This window comes from Chlorocebus sabaeus, chromosome 5 (genome assembly GCF_047675955.1).
Source record: "Chlorocebus sabaeus isolate Y175 chromosome 5, mChlSab1.0.hap1, whole genome shotgun sequence".
NCBI lineage: Eukaryota > Metazoa > Chordata > Mammalia > Primates > Cercopithecidae > Chlorocebus > Chlorocebus sabaeus.
In genome coordinates, this window is record NC_132908.1 from 44282376 (window position 1) to 44306646 (window position 24271).

Here is a 24271-nt window from a genome sequence, read left to right on the forward strand (position 1 = left end):
AATAGAATATAAAATAAATGACACTTGTTTAACTTCCAGGATTGGGTCTTAAGAGACGCAGTTTCTGCCTACATTTCATGGAACGCTTCCTAAAAAGCATCCATTATGAAGTCCAAGCTAGCCACGGAGAGATAGGGGGAGGTCATATGAAGGAGTACCACTAAAGGCCCCCAGTGACTATAATAATGATGGTAATGATGGTACAAGAATGAAGGCAAAAGCACAGGTTTTAGAACTTGGATGATCCAGATTCAATTCCCAGATTTAGCATTTATTTACACATTTGTGAGCTTGTGCTAGTCCCTTAACCTTTGAATTAGACTCTTCAGTCACTGTTAGTCACACAAGCTATCTGTTGTAAGAAAGAAAAAAAAAGAGGCAACTGATGTTAAGTCCCAACCTCAGAGTTACTTAATAAACATTTAATGAAACAACAACAAGCTTGTCTGAGATACTCTTTGTCCTCTTCGTTCCCCATCCAACTCTGAGCCTCCAAAGGGACAGAAAAGCTGTACAATTCCGTGGTGTGCCTCCTCTGCAAGATATACAGGAGAAGACTGGGAAAAGCATCACTAGAGAACAAAGTCACCTGGGTAAATTCCTCATGAATCACTCACTCTGGGCCTCAATGAGAACAAAAAGGTGCGGTTCTGGATAAATCTTAAGGACTTTCCAGCAATAATGTCTCAGGTACATAAGAGAAAATATGAAGATTTCTTGCATAAGAGAAAATATGAAGATTTCTTTCAGTCATGTTTTTATTATACTTTGCCCAATACTCCTACCTTCCTAGGGTGTGCAAAAGTAACATGACACCTAAGAGACAGCACTGACTCCTAAGACAGGCAAATACAGTGGAAGAACAGGCAGTCTGAAAAGAAGCATGCGTCCCACAGTTGAACACACACCTACATTCAGGACTACTGTGAAACTCACTCAGGAACTGGAACTCAGAGCTTAGACCTCCGGGGTAAAAATCAAGTATTTGCAAAGCATTTTCAACAGTTTATATACACTTTGAAAAAATGCAACTGGAATCTAATGAAAGAGGACTTAATCTATATTTTCAGAAATTATTATTCTGATTCATTTCACCCTAAATTGAAATGGTAATATATACTAATCTTACTCAAAAACTGCTATATACATGGCTTTTTTAACTATATTAGTTTTTTTTTTTTTTTTTTTTTTGAGATAGGGTCTCACTCTGTCGCCTAGGCTATAGTGCAGTGGTGCAATCAAGGTTCACTGCAGCCTCAACTTCCCTGGATCAACAAGCTTCTCACTTTAGCCTCCCAAGCAGCTGGGACCACAGGAGCGTACCATCATACCGGATTACTTTTTTCGTTTTTTTTTTTTTTTTTGTATGTAGAGATGGGGTCTCCCTATGTTGCCCAGGCTGGTCTTGAACTCCTGGGGGGGCTCAGGTGATCCTCTTGCCTCATTCTCCCAAAGTGTTGGGATTATAGGCATGAGTCACTGCCCCTAGCCTATACTAGTTTCAATACATACACAAGTATTAACAGTAATGAAATAAAGCAAAATGGTTTCTCCCTGAACAAGGAAACAAAGTTTTAATATATGCCAATAAAAGGAAATGTTACTATCATTTTTTGCACAGAAACTATAACACTATACTTTTCTCAAAAGAAGCTGATCTTTCTGAATAATTACAAATATATATCTAAAAATTATTAAGATTTAACTAAAAGCAAGGTGAGTAAATTTTGATAACATCTTAAAACCATTTACTTAGAAACAATTTCACTTAAATATAATACTACCAATCAGAACATAAAATAAAGCAGTATAAGTTGCCAGGAAATCTGAGGTTATTAATTTTTAAATTTTTATTTATTTATTATTTATTTATTTATTGTTTTTGAGACAAAGTCTCACTCTGCTGTCACCCAGGCTGAAGTGCAGTGGTGTGATCTCGGCTCACGGCAACCTCTGCCTCCTGGGTTCAAGTCAAAATCTGAGGTAATTTAATTGACCCCTCCAACACATCTGGTGGGACTATAGGAAATAAAATTATAGACCCTTAAGAAATGAACATACCACTTGAAATCACCACCACATAGGTCATCTGCTAAAAGTTTTTCACTATTTCTGCAGTTTAACTTTGAAAAGAAAAAAGGTCTGGGTGAGAAACACTGGGAAAAAAAATTAATGTATCTCTAATAGCACAGTTCCTTTAGGAAAAAAGAAAAGTTAGAAAACTGATGTAATGTTTCCATGGAAACACTGATTAGAAAAGAATACCTGATCACTCAGATTTTAATAGATTCCTTTTAGCAACAGTATTAAAAATATGAATGTTGTACGGCATGAGAGGGAAGGAGGGTGCTGCCAGGGGAATTTGAAGAAAATATAAATCATCTCAAAGTTATCTTTTTTTGTTATGGGTATTAATGCTGATTACAAAGTCAAAAGCTGCCTTGAGTATTATTTGGTTTTATTTTGTGTTATAAATCTCATCATAATTTTCATATTCTTACTAAACAATAGATTTAAGTGATACAATATCATACTTCATTAAAACAAATATTTATAATATTTTCTGTAATGCATCAACAAACAAACAAAATCAACAGTAAAAATGAAGGGTGATTTAATAAATCAGTCATTGGTTATAATGTGAGAAAATATGAAAAGCTAAATGGAAAAATGGAGATTTATTTCTTCTGGATTGATAGTAGCTGACTACATTTAAATAGAGAATACAGCTTTTTTTAATAATGGAGGGGCAAAATCCACCCACACAACAGTTAAAAATGATTGCTTTCAGTGCTACTTATACTACATTCAATATTTTCATGCGATCACTTGTGATGTAAACAGTGTATGGCAAAGTATATATCTGTCACATACCTACATTAATATCTCCAACTATACAACCTGGGCCTGACCCAGAATGTATTTGAACTCAGTACGTGAGTCAGAAAATTTTGACAGACCAACATTGTATTTGGTTTTGACTAAAATTACAGGTACAAGTGTTTCCACTTCAACATTAAAAACAATACTCTGAATGAGTATCCAACATCAGTTTCCAATGTCCTCATAGAAAATGCTCATTAACAATAACGTCACATCACTGCAGAAGCAGTTGTGACACTTAATAGCTAGGTGTTATTTCTAAGTAATATGGCACATTATTACATTATTTCAAGTCATTATAAGTGAAGTTGAAGATCAAACTAAAGTCTCACCTTTGACCATTTAACACACTTCAATTATCTCCTGAACCTCATTAGATGCAGTGAGTGCCCTTCCTGTTCCTGTTAGATAACCCCACTGTACCAATTATAAGGAATTCTTCTGCTCATCACCACTGCTATTTAGACTGATCATCTGCACCTTTAGTCCAGCCAAACTGGTTCTGCTATCTCAGATTTGCATGTCTGCACTAGGCCAGGTTATAGCATGGGCTTTCTGCTATAATTCTACAGAAGCATTTCACACTCAATTTAAAGATCATTGCATGCTTCCCAAACCAAAGTCCTGGTCAAATTCAATTAAAGATAATCTTGGGTATGGCATACCCATAACGCATAATATTTAAGTAGTAAAAGGTAGATTTCTTGATAAATAAGATTAGGCTGCCAATCAAGATCACGTGAATAGCCCAAAATGTCAATGCTGATGACTTTTTCACTTATGCACCTATGCACATATTTTATCTGTTGTTTATAAAACTGACATGGCTTAAATTTATTTTTCATATTTTAGTAACATATTAATGTTTGCTCCCACAGGGGCATATTCAGCTTTCTGTTGTCTGAACCATGATATTGTTAGACTGCAATCATTCTAAACAATGCTAATTTCTGTCAGCTTATATATCTTCAAACTGGCATCAGGACAAATCTTAGATGCAAACTTATCACTTAGATATGGTTAGCTACTATTGTTTAATTTGTAACTGAGGTTCGAATGACAGATATCCTAAAATACCAGAGTATTATTACTGTAGTATATTGGATCGAATATAACATATAAAAAATAAAGCTGGACATGTCTTCAGGCATAATGTTTAAAATCTGAACTTGTTCATGAAGTAGAGAAAAAAAATCTAATACAGAATTAAGAACAAATAAAGAAGCTATGGCACTATCCCATAATATTCTAAAATCATTTTCTCGCAGATTAAGTAAAAAATATGTACAGGTAATAGAAGTTTCATTAATACTTTGTGAATATCAACAATAGCTGTTTCACTTTCAATTTCTAAAGGTCAAACTACATCAAATTAAAGATATTCCAATTATTCCCCTGACTAAAGTGAAGTTACCACAAAATAAAACAGGCCAGAAGTCACCATCACAATCTCAATCACATGTCTGCCTTTGAAGAGAGGAAAAGAAAGGACAAGGTTTTCTGAGCAGTCCCCATTTGCTGTGGAAGGAGTGCAGAGGCGGAGGGGAGTGGCCTGTGTTTTCCCCGCACCCCACCTGCACTCAATTCCTATTGGATACGGCCACAAAAGCAAATCAGGATCTCCTTCCAATTTGTCTCTAAAGCAAGACTCTCTTCAAGGTATTTTTCAAAGTTTGGAGAAAAAACAGGTTTCTCATTCAGGATTCACAATAATTATTTCAAAGTTCACTATAACTAGCATCAAAGTGCCCATATTCTTTATTAAAAATCTACAGAAAAAGTAATGGGGGATCTCCCAACCAAGCACTAACCAGGTCTGACCTTGCTTAGCTTCCAAGATCAGAAGAGATTGGGCGCATTCAGGGTGGCATGGCCGTAGACCAGAAAAAGTAATAGGAAATGTGAAAGTGTCTCTTCAGAATACCTTAAATTTTGACAATTTACTCCTCTGCATACCTATAAATCACATTTCAAAAATGAATCATAAAAACAAACTACTTCCACAAAACACAAAGAGAAAAGTCACTAGAGTTCCAAGTAGCTAGGAAAGACAGATTGACAAGGGTGGTCCTTTGTATTTTCAGAAAGACAAAAAAGTAAATAAATGTGTTCTGTACTCTTGAACTAAACTTTATCTTATCAGATACAGAAAAAAATTAACCAGGTTGAAGGTATCTTATGAAAAGTATCTTGCTATCATGAATTCTTGTGTTATGAGACCAGTTCTATTTAAATCCAGAGTAATTACAATGGATATCTTGGAATTGCAAGATTCCAGGCACTTTTCCCTAAGAATTGCACACTTAGGTAGTAAGAGAGGCCTAGCACACATACTGGTGAAGGACAATGTATATACACTGACAAGTTTCCAGAGCTTAGAGGAGGGCTTACATTACTAGACCATTATTGACCGCTCACTGAACAAATGACAGAAAGAAACAAATCTTATCAATTAAAGTCTAGCAGCTAACATGACTAAGGTAGGGAGGATCCACTCAAGACTGCGGGTATCCTCCCTATTTACGTGAAATCTATCCATTTCAAAAACATTTAATGAACCAATATGTAAATGGAGACCTGTAAAGTTTCAATCTCTAATTTTCAAAGAGATAAAAGGACTAAGCTGGCCCTTGGAAACCAGTTGCAGGCCAAATCCAAACTATTTGAGAAAGCTTACACATATAGAGCAAATGCCCATTTAAAAATCTTTAAAAACAAAGATATCCAATGAGCTATTTTTTCTCCAATGGTTAAAGTAGCAGCAATATATATGATTAATTACATAGTTATAATCATATTTACTTACCCTCCTAATAGTATCTGTGGCTGGTTGGATTCATTTGTGATACCAAAAATATCAGGAATTAGATCACCATTGAAACTGAAAAAAATTAAAACAATAAGCAGCTATTTCATTAAATTCTTACTTCTAATTTAGCTTTAAAAGAAACAATAACTTTTGGGAAGTGTGGTAGACATTACAATGCTTGCCAGTATCTAGTGATAAGTAGTAAGTCAAATGTCAGCACAAGTGACATGTGTCACTTTTACACCAAAGTGCATAATTTCTGTTACCGGCCCCTCCAGCCCTCTCCAGGTTTGCCATGGCAATGAGAAGACATTGTGATTCAGATGGACTAGCTACAAAGACAGTGAGGTCTCAGATGGCCTGACTCTAAGCAACAGCACAGAGCAGAGCCTGTTGTTGACCCACACTGGACATATAGTAAGAGCAAGAAAGATTCCTTTTGTGAGATTTTGGGTATGTCTGTAATCTTTGCATTATCTAGACTATCCTTGAATGATAAGGATATAGCACTAATTCCTAGAAACTTACTTCAGAATCATAAGCCAACTCATTTATTTAGATGGGCTTAGGAGAAATAACCCAGAAAAATAATCCTAGTTGGTATAAAACTTCATACTGGCCATTGAATATTTTAACAACAATGAAAAAATACACAACTATGAAAGAAATCTAGCGGGGCACCATTAAGAAGATTAATCCATGGATTTACAGTTCAGACTTCTAATGGCCACTGACACACTGCTGTATGGGTATGATTTCAATAACTCTAAGAAAGACAGTACTAGAAAAAAGAATGCGGCCAAACTTTGCTCTAGTCTCAGGAATGATCTCGACCTCTACCAAGATATACTGTCAGAAATTTATAAATCCAAATTTACATCAGTTATTTAAATCAATTATCCTGGTACATGAGTCTATACTGAGAATATAAATAATAACACAAAGGAAGAGTTATAAAAAGAACAAAAATTTCTCCTTAATATAGGAATCTTTCTAAATTTCTAGAGGAAATTGTATCCTACATACTAAACATAACAGTTATACTCAAAAACAGCTATCTTAATTCTTTCAGTAATGACAGCATAGATCCATAATGGACACATCTGAAGCTACTGAAACAAAAACACAAATCTCTTCTTTCCAAAATAATAAATTTCATTTTTCTTTGTCCTATCTGATGGCAAATAAATACAATATAATCAAAGGTACAGGCCTCTGAGTGAATTTAGTGTTTATATTACTAAGCAAAGTAGCTTCCTATGTGAAGATTTTATTTTATGTTTAAGTTTAAAATCATTTCAAAGGAAGCAAGCACATACTTACTCCATAATTAGTGGCTCATCTTGAAAAGTCCTATTGAGTATGGTCATATTGTTAGGATCTGCAAAAAGATATATAGCAGTCTTTTTATATTACTTTTGATATCTACACTTAGGAAAAAATATTCTTCTACTCTTTTCAAGATTTATCTCGAATTTATTCCAACTATTATTATTAAAGAGATACTATAAATCTAGTTCAAATGAACAAGCTTGCAAAGACAAAATATTGGGAAGTACATTCTACAGTGAAGACTAGCATTACAGTAACTTCCTTTTGAGGTACGCATCTAAATATTTGCTAGCTGAGTCTTTGTCTTTACACAATTTAGTACTAGAGAGGCTGACAATTAACAAGGATTTTGTGTAAAGAAGGCCATATATGCAAAACTTCCTGGCTCTAAAATGTACATGCTTATATACAAGCTTTGTACATGGTACTCCTTCTGTAAATATTTATTGACTTAATGAATATAATGTATTGAGGTTACTGTTTACATTCCCAAATGGTGCAGACAACACGACTGAAATTTGACTCCATGAACAAAGTTGCCTATTTAGGTATAACTAATTGGCTTTTCAGATATGGCTTGATGATTTGTGACTAGGGAAGGTAGACTGACTCTCCAACTATACTTCAACTTTGTTGTGCTTTCCGTGCTGAGGAGACTAGAAACCAAAAATAGCATTTTCCAGATATCGTTGCATCTGAGATGCTGAATAAAAGTTAAGCCTTGCCAATCAGATACACTGTGAGTCTTAAAGGCATGAATGAGGCAAAGGCTGTTTCTCTGCTATTTCTATCTGTGTCTGCTCACTGAATTTGGGAGTATCAAGAGACCAGGTGCAGCATTCATTTTGCTAGGAGAATCACTGCAGGCACAGCAAGCATCATTCTGGCAGCAGTTGTGTAACTAGCCACTTCTGATAGTGGAAAGAGGCAGAAGCTTTTCTGATGATACTGGGATTGCTCCTGAAAGCTTCTTCGTTAGCCATCCCAATAATTCTGTGAGCCATTAAAACCCTTTAATAAATCTCTGTCCTCTTTAAGCTAGTAAGAGTGAAGTTTGTTAGTAGAAGTAACCCCTGCCCAGTTCAGGGTTGAAAAAGAAAAATCAGGAAATAAACTTTGAAAAAAGTTTTTACAATTATTGACACCCAAGAACAGTATTTTTGAACTGATTTCAGAACAATATTTTGTTACATTTACCTTCATATTCAATGAGAAATATTAAAAATTTTAAAACAAATTCACCTAACGTTTGATTTTGTCCCCAGAAGATAACAGCTCCTAATTCACTCTTGGCATAATTTTTGGGAAGATATGTCAGAAGGACATCCATTTGAGAATCTCCATCATAATCCCCAGGGACTACACTTGTTATCAATGCACTGTGATTCCTAAAAGAAACAAGCATTTACAAACATCAGACAAGTTGTAATGGAAAAGGACAACTCTGTATTTCTACCATAAAAAAAATTTTCAATGAAAAACTTAAAACTTCACATAACTGACCGATTGCCTTCTCTTTCCAATCTTTTCACCCCAGATGTATTTAGACCTCTTTGGTTTACAAAAGAGTTCAGAATGAATGCAGAAGAGTCTCAAGAAACAAGAGAAAACTGAAATATGTCAAGAGAAAACGTGTTTATTATGTTCAAGCAATGGCTAGTATAGTCCTTCTATATAGTTCCTTTGTCAAGGACACTAAGACATTCGGATGGTGTTTCTAACAACTGGAGGCTCATAATTGCTAAAGCAGTAAGCAATATCACTGGGATTTTTTCAATTAAAAGATATTACTTATAAAATATTGAGTTTGGATTTTAACATAAATTCAAAATTTATAGTAAAAATTAAAAAATCATTTTATTTCTGAAAGCTAGTAAATTAAGAATGGAATTTTTTTTTTTCCAAACTTGGCAATCAATACAGCATCCAAACATATATATCTAATTTTATACACATATTTTTATTTTTTCCCTTGTCATAGGTATTGATACATTTTTATTAACAAAATAATTCTAAAATTATTTATATGAATCTTGAAAACTTAACATCCGGCAGTCTTGTTGTCTGAGTGACCCAAGCAAAAAGTAGGCCTTAAATTCATTTTATATTTAATACTACTCAGATCAAATAGCAAGACAACAAATTTCCAAGTAGACTATAGAAAAATACTTTCTTAATGCATCAATGGCAGTCCTTTCTCCCTCTCACTCAGCAAGGTAAGAACCAAGTGGTGCATTTCTTGAAAGTCTCAGGAATTAAGGATTTAAGTTACAGTAACGGGTAAGGTTTTGGCCTTAAGCTAAACACAGGAGTTAACTAAAAGTCTACAAAGGAACAATTTAACACTTGCCCACAGCTCTACCTATTTCTAGAATGTTAGTCCATCAAGAACATACATGCAGGGCAAAAGACAGTAGACAAGTCCCACTAGGCAATGCATTTCCAATTATTTCTTTAGCACCTTACTTGGAAATATGAGTAGACACCTGCCTTTTGCCTTCTGAAGAAAACTTTTGACTATTAAAGAGAGCTAAAACAAATAGCAATAAGGAACCTGAAGAAAACAGAGCTAATGCAACAAAAGAAAACTTCAAAATTACACTTTAGAAAAGAGAAAAAAGTATATATATATAAAGAAAAACAGTATGCTAAAAGACATCATAAGAATGATCGTAAAACATCAGTAAGAAAACAAAACAAAACAAAAAATCTCGGAAATTAAAAATGTGACACCTGGCTGGGCACGGTGGTTCACGTCTGTAATTCCAACACTTTGGGAGGTGGAGGTGAACGGATCACTTGAGGTCAGGAATTTGAGAACAGCCTGGCCAACATGCTGAAACCCCATCACTATTAAAAATACAAAAAGTAGCAGGCATGGTGGTGTGCATCTCTAATCCCAGCTACTTGGGAGGCTGAGGCAGGAGAATCGCTTGAACCCAGGAGGTGGAGGTTGCAGTGAGATTGGGCCAATGCACTCTATCTAGCCTGGGCAACAGAATGAGACTCCACGTCAAAAAAAAAAAAAAAAAAAGGACTTAGAATTTAGAAGAGAAAGTTGAGAAAACCTCCTGCGAAGGAAAATAAAACAAAACAAAACAAAACAAAATGATAAAATAAGAAACAGATAAGATAAAGGAACAAAGGATGAACCCAGGAAGACTAATAATCAATTGATAGGCATTCCTAAAAGAGACAAACAAAAAAATTTTTCAAAGAAATATTTAATAATGCAAGAGTTTCAAAATGCCCCCAAGGATAGACGTCTCTAGCTGGAAAGGGCCCACATAATGCCTAGCATAATAAGTAAAGAATAATCATTCCTGTAATTGCAGCATTTTGGGAGGCGAAGGTGGGAGGACAGCTCCAGCCCAGGATTATGTGGTTACAGTGAGCTATGATCATGTGACTGCACTCCTTTGTCACCTGGGTGACAAAGACCCTGTCTTTATCAAAAAAGAAAAACAAATCTATACCAAAGCACATCATCATGAAATCAGAACAAAATGGAAAAAGAAGAGACTCCAATAGCTTCCAAAATTAAAACAATTTACATTTAAAAGATTAGGAGAAATAATAGGATTGAATTTTAAAACAGCAACCCATGAAGCTAGAACACAATAAGCTAATTACAGTGTTAAGAGCGGGTAGAGGCTGGGTGTGGTGGCTCAAGCCTGTAATCCTAGCATTTTGGGAGGCCATGGCGGGTAGATTGCCTGAGCTCAGGAGTTTGAGACCAGCCCAGGCAACACAGTGAAATCCCGTCTCTACTAAAATACAAAAAAATTAGCCAGGCGTGGCACTGTGCACCTGTAGTCCCAGCTACTCAGGAGGCTGAGGCAGGAGAACTGCTAGAACTAGGGAGGCAGAGGTTGCAGTGAGCTGAGATCGTGCCACTGCACTTCAGCCTGGGAGACAGAGCGAGACTCCGTCTGTAAAAAAAAAATAAAAAATAAAAAGTGGGTAGAAAAAGGTTTTAGACATAACAGGACTTATGCATCCTTTCTGAGGAATTTCCTGGAGGACACACCCCCGTGAAGTAAACGAGGAAATTTCTTTTTTTAAATGGGGAAATTCCCCATAGAGTAAGTCTGCAAAAGGCCTGGAGAATGAATCCAGACTGGATAGCAATGCAGAGGATCCAATGGGAAAAAGAAAAATGCATGATAGGTATATGGCAGATATGACAGAATATCTGCAAATAAATTAAGGATATGTACATAGAAAACTATGCAATCTATTTTTTAAAAAGCAATCATTTATCCCAGCAGGACAAGCTCCACAAAAAATTAAATACTGTCCCAGCACGTTGGGAAGCCAAGGTGGGTGGATCACCTGAGGTCAGGAGTTTGAGACCAGCCTGGCCAACATGGTGAAATCCGGTCTTTACTAAAAATACAAAAAATTAGCCAGGAATGGTGGCGGGTGCCTGTAATCCCAGCTACTTAGGAGACTGAGGTGGGAGAATCGCTTGAACCCGGGAGGCGAAGGTTGCAGTGAGCTGAGATGATGCCATTGCACTCCAGCCAGGGCAACAGAGTGAGACTCCATCTCAAAAAAAAAAAAAAAAAATACTGTACATTATTTGGTTTTGAAGTACATAGACACTACATGGTTAAAATGTAAACAATGATTACTGATTCAACAAAAAATTATGATTTAACTACACTGGGACAATGTAGATAAATTAAGTTAATAAAAAACAAGAAATGAATAACAATGATAATTCAAGAAATTAGTGTAAAATTTTATTTTAAAATATGGTAATAAACACTAGAAGAATCAGCTACAGGTTTTAAAAGTGGTTGCATCTGAGAGAGAAATAGGGGTGTGGGGGAGTATAAGGGTGAAGAACAGATTATTTTTCCTTTGAAAAATATTCTAAATTAAAACACAAACAAGAGTTTCTAAGTTTTGAAAGTACATTGCATTCATTAAAAATTTAATTGGAATATTTGTTTTAACTTATCAGAACATACGCCATTTATATCCTTTAAATTTCCTTAATTTCTAATCAGAAAAAAAATCACCTCTATGCAGTTAGTCCACTTCTCATATACACTCATCAGCTTCAGTTTCTTCCCCACTCCAAGCATGCTGACATTCACTACCCAGGAACACTTCTCAAGGGAAATAAGTTCCTGTTTATCCATTTATAACTTTCCCCTCAAAGTTCTTGTTCAAGGCCATTTTTTTTTTAACATGAGTTTGAGTTTACTTAAAATACTGTAGAGTCTGAGAACTAATTAGTCCACACAGGGACTTTTTAAAAACAGTTTCCTAAGTAGTCTTGTAATCTTCTACAAACCAATTCATTCTGGACCTAGTTTACAAGGAAATCAATTTAAAATACTGTTTTCATCATCTCTCCTTTGCACAAGGACCTGATGATTCCCCTCTTCTAATGGGACTGCGTTCAAAGTCTTTTTGATATTTCTGAAGGCTACCAGTCTCATGAAAGCCTCTTATCTCATGTTCTTAGTCCTTAACTCCCTGAAGTGTACCTTCCACTTTCGTCAGGCAGATCTTTCTACCTCCTATTCACAACATGCTGTTGTTACTTTTACCTCTTATAAATGCTCTGTCCCCAAAGTTGAACGTCTTCATCTAACTTTTTACTTATACTAAGGTCAAGCTCAAGTTCCACGACTCTGGAAGCTGCCCCTTTGGCCTGCACTGACCCATCTCTTCTTGCTTGAATTCAGACTGTCACAAATGCTTGCTCCAAATGTAGTTTGTAGTTTCAAATGAATGTAGTTTCAAAACTGTGTTGGGTCACTATCATGGAGGTAGAGGTGTGGGAGTGGTCACTGTTTCATGCAATGCCAACCACAGAAAAGAAAAATAACTATTACTTGAACATTTAAAAGATTCAGATAACCAAACTTGAATTCTTTCCAAGTCAACCTTAAAAACTCACCATCTATCAGTCAATTAAACAAAAAAAATTAGAACACTGACTTTTTCCCCACTGCAAAATAGGCCACTCTTCCACAAAACACAACACATGGCTAACACAATGAGACTACTGTGAGTAACTGCTCCCTCAAGATGAGGCACAGAACGAGACACATTCAAGAAGGGGTATGAGATTGCAAGGAAATAAAGGGTGTTTATATAGAAACAAACCTGGATCCACTTAAATTTATTTCTTTAAAGTCATTTTTAAATTTTGGTATTTTCACTATTTTTCCAAAAAAATCACTTCCTACTCATCTCTCACAACTAGTGGTTTTGCATCCCAACATTACAGGTAAGGCTGACTTTAAAGACAATCCAATCAGCTACGGCATATCCATTATTACATTAATGACTAATTTTTATCAAAATAATCATATTGTACTTACTTGAAAGATACCTTTACTTTAGGTTTAAAATAGGGTGCATTCTGGTCTGCCAAAAAGACGATTAAGTCATTTCCTAAAGGAAACAAATATATGATATTAGAAAAACGTTTCTTGGTAAGATATCCCATCAGTGGTTACAAGAAGGTTTCTGGGCACTGTTTTCAACAAGAAAACTTTTATTCTACTCCAGTTCATCTGCCCTCTCAAGGATAGTTCCACTAGGCCAATGGAGAGGCCTAACATTATATCACAAGTTCAACGTTCAAAGTAGCAGAGGAATAGAAAGGATGAACATGGGAAAAAGCAGCTGATCAAGAGAAACTGAAGCCAGTGGATTCTGCAAGGAGTCAGATTGGTTGACTTAAAAGAACCATATAAAGAAGATGCCTTATAACTATACTACATGTCAAGACTTGTCTTCCCCGAATCTAGCAATGCTGCCTCTTGTAAGGCTGTTTGGTTCATTACACAGATGCATCACACCAAAGATGCAGGGACTCCCATGGTAGATATCTGACAAGGACATAATTAAGCATGTGAGCATAAAACGCTGAATCCTCCAAGACCCTCCTCCTATTGGGCCATCCTCTAGAGGCTGACACATTCTTGGAGCTCAATTAGCACTCATCGAGACAGACGTTTGGAATTGTTTAATCAAACACAGGCCATCTTTAAAGTCAAGGCTACTCTCTGTATCCAGTTTGGACAGAGTGGCAACAAGTTTTTGGCAGTACATTGCAAAATGAGGAGTCAAAAAGATTAGGAAAATATTCAGGGTCCGTAAGAGGCTCCTGCATCCTGGCAAGGGCCCCAAGAAGTCTGGTTCAGGATCCTATCAGACAAGCTCTGAGTAGCTCTTTCTTCCTTCCTTCCTTCGTGGCATTGATCTTTAAGCAGCACCTGCTTCTGTAGGTACTCAAGAACGCTAAGACCCCCTAATGCCCACCGTCAGCATTAAGATTTATAAAAAAGTTAGTTTAATGATGGTCAAAGGAAATAATTTCCAAGAACAAGTTAGCAAAGAAAGTAGAGATTTGGAACACTAAAGTGATGACCAAGGTGAGGAAAGTGTACACGAAAGAACAGGCAGCTCAAGAGAGAAATTTCTGTAGTTTGAGACTGCTTTCCCAAGGAGGCATTGGTTTTATCAGTGGTCCCTGCAAAATGCTGTGTGAGCTGTTGAGTGTTTACGCCCTTGGAAGGGTACATTTGCTTCAAAGAAAGCTGTGGCCTTGACAAAGGGGGGGGGGGCGGGGGGCGAATTAGGTAGGTGGGGAGGCAAGAAGCCCCCTATGAGAAGAGATTGTCAAGCTGCACCTTTTCCTGTTCATCAACGGGGAAGGAAGACTGAAGCAAAATAGAATGGAATGAGAGGGCCTTAGGAGCGAACGTTGAGGCAAGCTACAAAGATTCCTAAGAATCAGGAAGCACTTTGGAAGGCAGGTGATTCCATGGGGAGGAGGGGGAAGGGTGACTGGGCGAAGGCTGCAGACTTCTTAGGAAAAAAACTGGGGTGCTGTCAGAGGGTAGGTCAAACTGTAGGGTGGCTGGGTCAGAACTTGGGGTTGGAAAGGGTAGTGCAAAAGGACAAACTGTCAATAATGCTAAAGGGAAGGCCACAGGGCTGGGAGAGAAAGGCCAGGAAATGCTAAAGGACCGGCCACTGGGCAATGGGTTTGGGGAACACCGGGAGGGGCACACGGACAGCGAACAGAGGGAGGGCCCGGCAAGCACTGACTTTCCCGCAGCACGAAGAGGTCCGTCTGCTTGTCGGAGTTGAGGTCCCCGAAAGCCGCAAGGGTGCCCCAGGCCTCGGCCCCAAAGAGCTCGGCCGTGACGTTGTGCAGCGCCCGCGCTGGGACCGGCCCGACTCCCAGTAGTGCAAGCCCCGTGAGGAGCGGCGACAGGAGCGCCCAGGAGCTCGGCAGCCGGCCCGCCGCCGCCATGGCAGCCCCTCGGCCCCCGCCCGCCGGCCCAGCGCCGCGCTTGACGGCAGCCGTAAAGCACCGCGTTACCGGCCGAGAGAGTGGCTAGCAACCCCGGGACGCGTAAGAGCCGCTGCCGGATCCTTTTTCTCTCTCCCACTAGGGCTACCCTTCCGACGCTAAAAAGACAGTGGAGCTAGGGTGAAAGCCGCCCTCACGCTCACTTCCGGCAGGCGCGCCTCCCGACAGTGTCGTGCGGGGGGCGTGGCCGAGCGGGCATTGCTGACGGGCGGCCCCGGGGGCTGTGGCCAAGGCGGCTGCGGGAGCGCGATGGCGGGGGCGGCGGGGCTCGCGGCCGAAGTGAGCTGGAAGGTCTTGGAGCGAAGAGCTCGGACCAAGCGCTCAGGTTTGGCTGGCTGGGGCGCCGCCCCCCTACCCGAGTACCTGGGGTGGTGCTTCTCCTCAAGCACCTTGGTGGGAGGCAGGTGGGGGCCCTGGGAATGAACCTGTGCCCCGAGTTCTCCCTTAGAAACAGTTGGCGGCCCTGACCTTGCTTCTGATATCTTCATCCACCTCTAAAAATTAGGTGGCGGTGCCTACTCCATTGTGTGTGTGCCCCCGACTCTATTCAACTTATGATCCCCACTCGGAAAGTAGGCAGCGGTCCGGACTTCCCTTAGAGTCTTCTAACTTAAAAATCTGGCGGCGGCACATTCCTGGGAAGGGGAATGTGTCCTCCCTGTGAATGTTCTCCCCAAAAGTCAGATAGCTTAATCAGATCAAGTCAGATGTAACTACGATCTGGCTGCAGAAAGCCGGCGTCTGCTCCTTGCCTTATGTCTTATATCCCTTTTACATTCCCACAGGTTCTAAGCAGTAGACCTGTCATCTGTCTAGCAGAAATTGAAGGAGACTGGGCCTCAGGTCTTGAAGTGCATAGTTAGGGCTCAGAAGGAAAAGGGGCTCCTTAAGTGGTTCCAGGTTGTGTGGTTACCAAGCCAGAAAGCGCAGAGGTCAGAAGGTGCCTTGCAGGCAGTTTTAACAGTTTCAAGTGTCCCGAACTGACTTGTTCAAACTGCAAGTCATGACTTGTGGCATTATCAGCACTTATGGCTGATGACTCCTCTAAAAGCCGGGATTAAAACTTCCCGTATTCCTGGCTGGCTGGATATAATCTTGAGCAAAAAGCATGTACTTAAACAGGAAAGGTGGAAGGCAGAATACAGGTTTTCAACTAAGGAGCTTCCCTTTTAAAGAACTGTCATCATTGGGGGGGCGGTAGTGTGAAAGGCCTTAGCTAGGAAAATTAACTTTGCACTTGCATTGATATTAAGAAATTATTTTCGGCCGGGTGCGGTGGCTCATGCCTGTAGTCCCAGCACTTTGGGAGGCCGAGGTGGGCGGATCACCTCAGGTCAGGAGTTCAAGACCAGCCTGGCCAATCTGGTAAAACCCCATCTCTACTAAAAATACAAAGCTTAGCTGGGCGTGGTGGCGGGCACCTGTAACCCCAGCTACTCGGGAGTCTGAGGCAGGAGAATTGCTTGAACCTGGGAGGCAGAGGCTGCAGTGAGTGGAGGTCACACCACTGCACTCCAGCCTGGGTGACAGAGGGAGACTCCGTTTCAAAAAAAAAAAAGGAAAAAAAGAAATTATTTTCTCAGCTAATATGTCCCCCTTATGTTTTGGGCTTTTCCCATTTATGAAGTTCTTAGTTGTCTGTTGTGCACATTTTTTTTTTTTTTAATTTGGAGAAAATAAATCTAATTTCTGAAAATCTAATTTCAGAAATCATACACCCAACATTCTGTTTTTTATACCTTACAAAAAGTTCAGCTTTATTTACTTAGGGTTATAGTAAAATTACCAACTGTGAAGTATGAGGTAATTTTTTCAAAAAGTAGTCCTTAGTACTACTAAAAATCAATAAAGTGACTTGGAATAGTCAGATGTATTTGTTTCACACTTTTTCTTAAATTGTTTTTGAGTCATATAGAAATACTGAGTTGGCTACTAACAATGTGGCTATCTGGATATAAAAGTGTTATTGGATTGGTTATGTCTAAACAGAGAGTAACCGGAGTTTTCTTACAGGGACCTGAGTACTGCCCCCAACATATATTTTTGCAAGATTTCTCTTTTCCTTTCATAAGCACGTAGAGTTTATTTTCTTCGTTAGTCTTTGTTTCCTCTGAAATGCATGTCATTAACAGTAAGCTTTGAAAACCTTACTTCTCTTTTCTTAGCTGAGAAAAAAAATTTTAGTGTTAACTGTTGTTGAATGCAGTTATGTAAATCCACTTTTATATGCAAAGTGCATAGTATCAATGTTGAATGTTCCTGTATGTTTACATCCTAGTAGTAAAAAGAGATACCACTTGAATTCATTCCTCCAAATTAGTAGTTAAATTTGAGGTTTCAGATTCTTGTAAGTATATGAAGTACAGATGATAAAGTTAGTAACTCGAGTTAAAAACTTCCTGTGTCATTAAAAGCAATCAACTTGATTCTGTTTGTTACTTTTAGAAGAATATATAAATGGAGCTTTGTTAGAAACCGACTAACCTGCCTGGAGCATAGATTCCTCCCCACAGAGTTCTGAGCATTGTTACATAGTAGAATAATTACTTCACTGCACAATAGAGGATACTACTTTTATGTAATATTTAATAAGTGGATATTATATAGTTCCTGTCTCATTCATATGAGCAAGTGTAATTTATCAAAGCAAAGAAAATCACATATCCAAGTCATAAAAGAGAAAATAAAATTATAATGATCCTCAGTTACTGCCTTCGTTGCGCACTGCATCATGTTAATAACTGCTCACACTGCTTTCAATTAATTTAACACTGATTGCTTCTAACCTTTACTAAACAGTTTTAAAATTGCTGTAGCTTAGCCTGCGACGCTTATGATTAGAGCCAACAATTTGAAATGGCCTGCTCACCTGATGCAGTCGTCTCTTCGTCTTCTACTTTCTTAAGGTCTGGTAAGTGTTGTAGACCCCAAAAGGGTCACTTGGTAATTTTAAATACCTTTGTTTCTGACGGTTGATTTCACTATAAGATATCATTATGTCTTTATTTCTTGTTTGGTGGGCCCAGGCCTGAGTACCAGGCTGGTGTTAGGTTTAACTTTACATTGTGTTTTGAATGTGGCCTATTGTGTTCTTCTCATGTGGGGTTTGAAAAGGACAGAAAGTGGAGTGCCTGCCCTGATACTTGCAAGCTGTTTGAGCAGAGGCAGTTCCTCAGTGTCTGGGAGCTCCCATTGTCAAATGTGCACATAGTGTATTTCTTAAATGATTTTTGTCTTCTTGCCACAAAGGAAGTAACTTTTACAAATTAGGAATCTTTGGTCAACATCCCACTTATCTATTCTTCATCAGCTTACTGTGAAGCAGGTTATTAATATATACGTTTTCATAGACAGGAAGGGAATATTTCATAGACTTACCCCAGGGAATATTTTAAGGACACGTGCTTTGGCCTTTATCCTGTGCCATCCTGGTGTAAGGGCTGGAACAGATGTTGGCACAATGGCTCTTTGACCGTTGTGTTGATGCACCCCTTTGAGAGCTGGATGAAAGCTATGGAATTGCTCTCCAGATGTGTGCACAGGATTTTGAAAACAATCTGAGTGATTCATGGACCCAGACATGATTACCTATGCATTCCCATTAGGAACTAGGTCTTTGGATGTATTCAGTCTCACTTTAGGGAAGAAGACACACATTTCGTTCGGTGGCCACATAGCTGAAATGAAAACCGAAACATTTAGAGCACTTTTCTGTAGTTATGGCTTAACTTGGGCCATTTAAAACCTATTATGTGCTAGAAAACCCGGAGAAGGCTACTGGTAAGAGGCTACTTTTTCTATAATGCCTTTTAAGCAGAATATTTCAAGCCTCAGGACTCACGAACAGGCAAATGTGAGATGAGCACCCCCAAACACAGTGAAAACTCCTTGGCTTCACCATAGCCTTTCAGAAGTGTTTCTCCCTCTTCATTCATTTTCATTTATATTTCAAGTCCTGTTCTGGCAAGATAGAGGAGGAAAATCTTGAAGAAAATAAATAAGAAATAGCTTAAGGAAGAATCAAACAGGAGAAAACAAAAGCTCTTTAAGGAACTAAAATGATTTCTATCTCTGGGTGTCATCTGCTAAATGAGAAAATATTTTATGTAACAATGCCAATTGATTTCTGATTCTTTGAACTAAAAGAACAGCAGGACATATATCTCTAGACTCTGCTTTCTTTCATTATAAGCACTGAGCTCTGTTTTCCATCTTGGCTTTTCTACTAAGAATTAAAGTGGTTTTAAGCACTAGCAGAGTCATTCAGTAGTAATGGGGAAATAGAATGTTTAAAGACAGCTTTTATGCATCAACAGTCCTGAAAATTTCTAAACCCAAGAACTGTGCTTTAACATTACATAGAGTGTTTGAAGGCATATACAAGAAGCTTTTCCAGTACTGTATCATCAAATTGAAATAGAATGCACCAAGAAACAGACTAGAAAAATATCAAACTTTAGTGTTATAATCCATTTTAAAGAATGATTCTTTATAAATTACTTTCAGTGTTGACACTTTTTTGGGAGTTCATCTAACCAAAACTTACTAAAACTATAAAGACACACTTAAAATTTATATCTGTTAAAATAATAAGTACCATTCCTGCTGGTGTTTAGGCTTAACTTTGCATTGTGTTTTGAATGTGGTCTGTCGTGTTTGCATTTAAGTACTCTGAGTGGTTTGCATTTATAATTTCTTATTTAGAAATACTCCATTTATATTGGAAATGATTTGCTTTCCCCTATTGTAGTTCTTTAGACATTATCTTTTAGGCATATGTTTTATTGTGCGATTTCATTTGACAATTATTTTAAAGCATGTCCTTGCTTCACAGCTGAGCTTTTCATTGGTACTTTGGCCAGAAACTATCCAGTATTGCCAAACGTGAAAGCCAGTAGTATCTTGATTTTGAAAAATTCATTTTCAATGTACCTGTGTTGTTTTATGTATTTTAACACTTCATATTCCTTTTGGATATGTTTCTTCTTTTGGTTTTTTTCTTTATTTCTCCTCTTTATGGAATTTAGCGTGAGTCCTATATTTCTGTGTGTGCATACTTGAGCTGTGCTCTGACTGCTAATGTACTAGTATTTGCTGCGGTTGAAAGAAATTTGTTTTGACTGCTTAAACTGAAAGAGGGATCTAGATATTCAGGTTTTTCTTTAAAGACCTTTGAAGTAAAATGTACAAGACCATGAATTTATAAAGAAATTCAACAGCCAAAATAAATTAAATAATTATTAGAGAAGGGATGTAACATTCAACACCTTAGATTGCTTCCATTTCTCATGTGGCCACTACGGTTATATTAAGTTAGCAGAGTTGGTCAGCTGTAGCAATCACCTTGGCAATACAGTTCAATTACTTGGAATAATGGTTATAGCATATTGTGATGTGGTAAAAAACGGCTTGGCATTTTTGCTTTTATTCTTAAATGACAAAGATAATTTAAGAGATTATTCCTTTTTATAATGCCCCATGAGCTTATCTACCTTGGCTCCCTAAGTTTATCAGGCAGCTGATAAGTGAGCTTCAACATAGTACTCGAGTCTTTTCATTTACTTGTTTCTCTTTATGTTCTTTGATTAACTTTCTTTTGTTAATTTAATTTGATGGGCAAATCAGTACCTGTTAAAATTTTATTGTATATTCTGGGCAAAACAAAACTTTGAATTGTATATGCCTGACATTGTTTTTTTAAGGAATTTATATAGCAGCCTTGTTTTCAGTTAACTAATCTAACCGTCAACTAATCAAAAAGATGATTCTTGTGATTGGAAGAGAACATAGGCCCAAGTCTCCTGGACTCTTGTGGGTTGTGGCCTCCTTTAAGAGCCTAATGAAAGGGTGTACATTTGGTGTTCACCTACACCTGGGTCTGATTCAGGCTCTATTGTTTACTACCTGTATGATCCTGAGGAAGCTATATCTTTTTGAGATTCAGCTTCCCGCTTTGTAAAAATGATGTTAATAAAACCTACCCGGAGAGATTATTGTGAAGATCAAACAAGATGTTATATGCAAAACACTTGATATTTAGTAACTGCCAATAAATTTTAGTTATCTTTCCTAGAAATATGTGTCTTTTACAATATTGCTGATGTGTATTAAAGACTAATGACTTATATACAACAAATATGGTTTCTTATCTCTCTCTCATTTTGATATGTATGCTCAAAATAGCCATTTTAAGAAAATCTGTCATGCTTAAATACAACTAGCTTCAATCAGATTACTCAGAATTTAATATTAATAGAGCTGTGTTATTTAATATGGCCCATTCCATTTTGTAAATTTAGCTCTTATTTTACTCTATGTCCATCTTATTTTTGTCAGTAATCACTGTAACTCTAAAGAAATTGTTTCTGACAGTTTCCATGGAAACTCCTATTAGATAGCAGGTAGAGCAGTTGTTATTTTATGTGTACTTAAAAGATATTTTTGTCTCAGATATGCACTGGGCTCCCTTCATGTAGGATGGAATTCTCAGAAGCACTCCTTGATTGTATCCTACTTGGAACTCTGACCTCTTACTAGTACCTGCCCTGTAATCTTGTAAGATTTAGGAAATAGAGGCCATATCATATGACTTAACCCCCTTGGCATGAGTCTCATTGACCCTCAGGCTTACTCTCTTTCTGTGTCATTATGCCCAGCAAAAATTATGCTTCACATTTCATAAGTAAAGTGGTTTCATGAAGAGCGCAGCAGCTTGTCTCACTGCTTTAGATTATCACCAATACTCACATTGTGCATTCTAAAAGCTATTTTCCTCATGCTGTTTTATCTGCAGTGTCTTATGAAATCAGAGAAAGAGTAAGAAGAACTCCCTAGAATTCCTGATTCTGATCCGGGTACCTATGCACATTTCCAAATGGGTATATGATGGGCATTTCAAATGTAACCGGAACAAAACAGAACTCTTATTTTCTACTCCTATTCTTATCCCAATCATGTTCCTCCTTAAATATACTTTATTTCATTAAACTAAACCATTATTCTTCCAGTTACTCAAGCTAAAAATACAGAGGTTATTCCTCTCTTTCCTTCAACCTTTTTATTCAGTTAATCTCTAAAACCTTTCTACTCTACCTCTAAAACACATACCAAATCTGTTTTTCTCCAGCTGTACTCCTACCTCCCTAGTCCACTTTTATCTCTGGTCTACACTACAGAAATAGCCTGATTTCCTGTCTCCTCATTCCTACCTCACTACAGTCTGTTCTCTGCCCAGCAGTGAGATGGTTCTTTAAAAATTGTAAGTCAGCTCATGTTACTTTCCTGCTTAAAGCCCTCCCATTGCATCTGTCATTATCTTAGCATAAAATCTACATTCCCAGGTTCACACCTATAATCCCAGCACTATGGGAGGCCAAGGCGGGTGGGTTACCTGAGGTCACAAGTTTGAGATCAGCCTGGCCAACATGGTGAAACCCTGTCTCTACTAATAATACAAAAAATTAGCCGAGTATGGTGGCATGTGCCTGTAATCTCAGCTACTCAGGAAGCTGAGGCAGGAGAATCGCTTGAACCCAGGAGGCAGAGGTTGCAGTGAGCTGAGATTGCGCCATTGCACTCCAGCCTGGGCAACAAGATGAAACTCTGTCTCAAAAAATAAAATAAAATAAAATAACTAACTAACTAACCAACTAACTAAATAATAAATTCTACATTCCCTTCCCTTGAATGACAAAGTCCCAGGTGACATGGCTTTTGCCTGCCCCTCTGACCTCCTCACAGAATGCTCCTCTTCTTCTCCACTGCTATCTTTGGGTCCATAAGATGCAATCTCATTTGCACTTTAGGCTCTCTGTAGTATAGCTATTTAGGCTCTCTGTAATAGCTATTTTCTCTGCCTGGAAAGTTCTCCGTACTGCTCTTTAGGTAGCTTGTTCCTTCTGGTTGAGTTTTAGGTTATCGTCTTAAATGTAGCCTCCTTAGAAAGGCTTTTTCTGCCCACTCAATCTTAAGTAGCCCCCAGACACATCACTCTTAATTTTAATTCTCTGTAGTGTCCTTATTATTAGGTAATTTTTCCCCCTTCTTAGTTTTCCTGTTCATCTTCATCCACTAGAATATAAGCTATATAAAAGCAGGGACTTACTGGTTTTGTTCACAGCTGTATCCCTAGAGTCCAGAAGAGTTCTTGGAACATAAAAAATGTTCAGTAAATCATACAGTATATATCACACTGGAGACTGTCCTTCTTTTGAGAGACAATGTCATAATGTGGTTATTATATGGATGTTAGACTCATACAACTAGGCTCAAATACTGGTATTGATACTTACAAATTGTGTGAGCTCAGTAGCAAAGACATAGAATCAACCTAGGTGCCCAATAACGGTGGGTTGGACAAAGAAAATGTGGTACATATATACCAGGGAATAATTCGCAGCTGTGGAAAGAATTAAATCATGTCCTTTGCAGCAACATGAATACAGCTGGAGGCCATTATCCTAAGTGAATTAACACAAGAACAGGAAACCAAATACTACTGCATGTTCTCCTAAGTGGGAGCTAAACATTGGGTACTCATGGACATAAACATGGCAACAGTAGAAACTGGGGACTGCTAGAGGGGAGAGTGAGGAAGAGCGGCAGTGGTTGAAAAACTAACTGTCAAGTTCTTTGTTCACTGCCTGAATGATGGGATCATTCATACCCCAAACCTCAGCATCACGTGATACCTAGGTAACAAACTGGCATGTGTACCCCTAAATCTAAAACAAAATTTGAAATTATTAGAAATAAATAAACAAAATGTTTTCCCCCCAAATCCAAACAAATTGCGTCAACTGTTTTGCAGTTAATTTTTTGTACTATGGAATGGAGATAATAGTATATTCCTCATAAGTTATTTTGTGAAGATGAAGTAATGTCTAGGAAGTACC

General features: G+C 38.0%; 2 protein-coding genes across 5 annotated transcripts in view; one reads left to right on the forward strand and one right to left on the reverse strand.

Moving 5' to 3' along the window:
* ITFG1 (integrin alpha FG-GAP repeat containing 1) overlaps window positions 1-15360 on the reverse strand; it is a 287705-nt gene extending 272345 nt beyond the window's left edge. The window contains exons 1-5 of the mRNA XM_007992185.3: window positions 15110-15360; window positions 13372-13444; window positions 8267-8412; window positions 7016-7073; window positions 5690-5764 (exon numbers count right to left, since the gene is read on the reverse strand). Of these exons, the coding sequence (XP_007990376.2) occupies window positions 5690-5764; window positions 7016-7073; window positions 8267-8412; window positions 13372-13444; window positions 15110-15317 (560 nt within the window). The 5' untranslated portion in view covers window positions 15318-15360. The remainder of the gene's footprint in view (window positions 1-5689; window positions 5765-7015; window positions 7074-8266; window positions 8413-13371; window positions 13445-15109) is intronic.
* Window positions 15361-15573: 213 nt separating this feature from the next.
* Window positions 15574-24271, forward strand: part of PHKB (phosphorylase kinase regulatory subunit beta) — a 224228-nt gene continuing 215530 nt past the window's right edge. Inside the window, exons 1-2 of one of the 4 annotated variants that reach the window (XM_007992243.3) lie at window positions 15581-15702; window positions 18194-18288. In XM_007992243.3, coding sequence (XP_007990434.1) covers window positions 18234-18288 — 55 coding nt within the window. In that variant the 5' untranslated portion in view covers window positions 15581-15702; window positions 18194-18233. Of the gene's footprint in view, window positions 15703-18176; window positions 18289-24271 lie in introns of all 4 variants that reach the window. The other 3 variants (XM_007992234.3, XM_007992231.3, XM_007992276.3) reach the window with 3 other exon arrangements.